Source organism: Arachis duranensis, chromosome 1 (assembly GCF_000817695.3).
Source record: "Arachis duranensis cultivar V14167 chromosome 1, aradu.V14167.gnm2.J7QH, whole genome shotgun sequence".
Lineage (NCBI taxonomy): Eukaryota > Viridiplantae > Streptophyta > Magnoliopsida > Fabales > Fabaceae > Arachis > Arachis duranensis.
The window spans coordinates 15,076,299-15,077,255 of NC_029772.3; the positions used below are offsets into that span (position 1 = coordinate 15,076,299).

The following is a 957-nucleotide window of genomic DNA, read 5'->3' on the forward strand; positions in this document are numbered from 1 at the left end:
GAAGCCTTGGACGACGAAGCGAACCACTCTGCCTTGTGCGCACTTCACTCCTTGCCACTCGCAGTAGTCGTAGCGCTCGTTTAAGGCGTATAGAAGCTTGTTGTCGAGGTCTGCTTTTGACTTGAAGGAGAGCAGTGAAACGGCGTCGGATGGTAGCATTGTGTTTACTTCCGTTGAGGGACTGGCATCGGCGGTTAACACCAAAATGAGAAGGAGCAAGTGTGAGTGGAGGTAATGCATCGTTTAGTTGTAATGTAATGTAATGTAATGTGTGTGCGTGTGACTGTATGAGAGAGATTTGATTCTAGTGTCAGTGGGTTGGGTGGTGGTTTGTTTTGGATTGTTTGGTTTTTTTGGTGGGGGGAATCTGTGACATGCTTTGGAACGGAGAAAAGAAAAAGAAAGAGAGATGCGGAGAAAGAAGTGAAGCGAGGGAAGAGATGTGGAGTGTTTCAGTGTTTGTGTTGTGTGGGTAGTGGGTAGTGGGTAGTGGGTAGTGACTAGGGAGTAGTGTGAGTAGAGAGGGAGTGTGATTTTTGATTGGATGGAGGCGGAAGAGAAGTGCGGAGCAGCTGGACCTGAACTCTCTACTCACGTGAAAGTGGAGCGAGAGATTATTGTGTGGCAATTTGCCATGTGGATACCTTGCTTATTCGCATATGTTTATGAAATTATTTTATTGTCACAAAAGTGTGTGGTTATTTAACTGTGTTAGATTTTTCTAAGCAGTGTGTTCAGACCTAAGAGTATTGGTTAAAAAAAAAAAGACCACTACTGTAATGTATTAAATAATTAAACTAAGTTTTAAAATAAATTTTTTGCTTTTGTAATTTCTTAAGACAATAAGACCTAAGAGTTAAGACATTTGTTTATGTAGTAGTAGTGTGCAAAACAGCAAAAGAGAAAAAAAAAATGCTTTTCAGAATTTCAGACAACTATTACAAGCAATTATGTGTA

The 957-nt window shown here is 40.8% G+C and overlaps 1 protein-coding gene across 1 annotated transcript in view; it reads right to left on the minus strand.

The window, feature by feature from the left end:
* The window catches only part of LOC107479644 (probable inactive receptor kinase At5g67200), a 4,755-nt gene extending 4,159 nt beyond the window's left edge, over positions 1 to 596 (minus strand). Inside the window, 1 exon segment of the mRNA XM_016099763.3 lies at positions 1 to 596. This exon segment is cut by the window's left edge and continues 6 nt beyond it. Coding sequence (XP_015955249.2) covers positions 1 to 240 — 240 coding nt within the window. The 5' untranslated portion in view covers positions 241 to 596.
* Between the last annotated feature and the right edge of the window lie 361 nt (positions 597 to 957).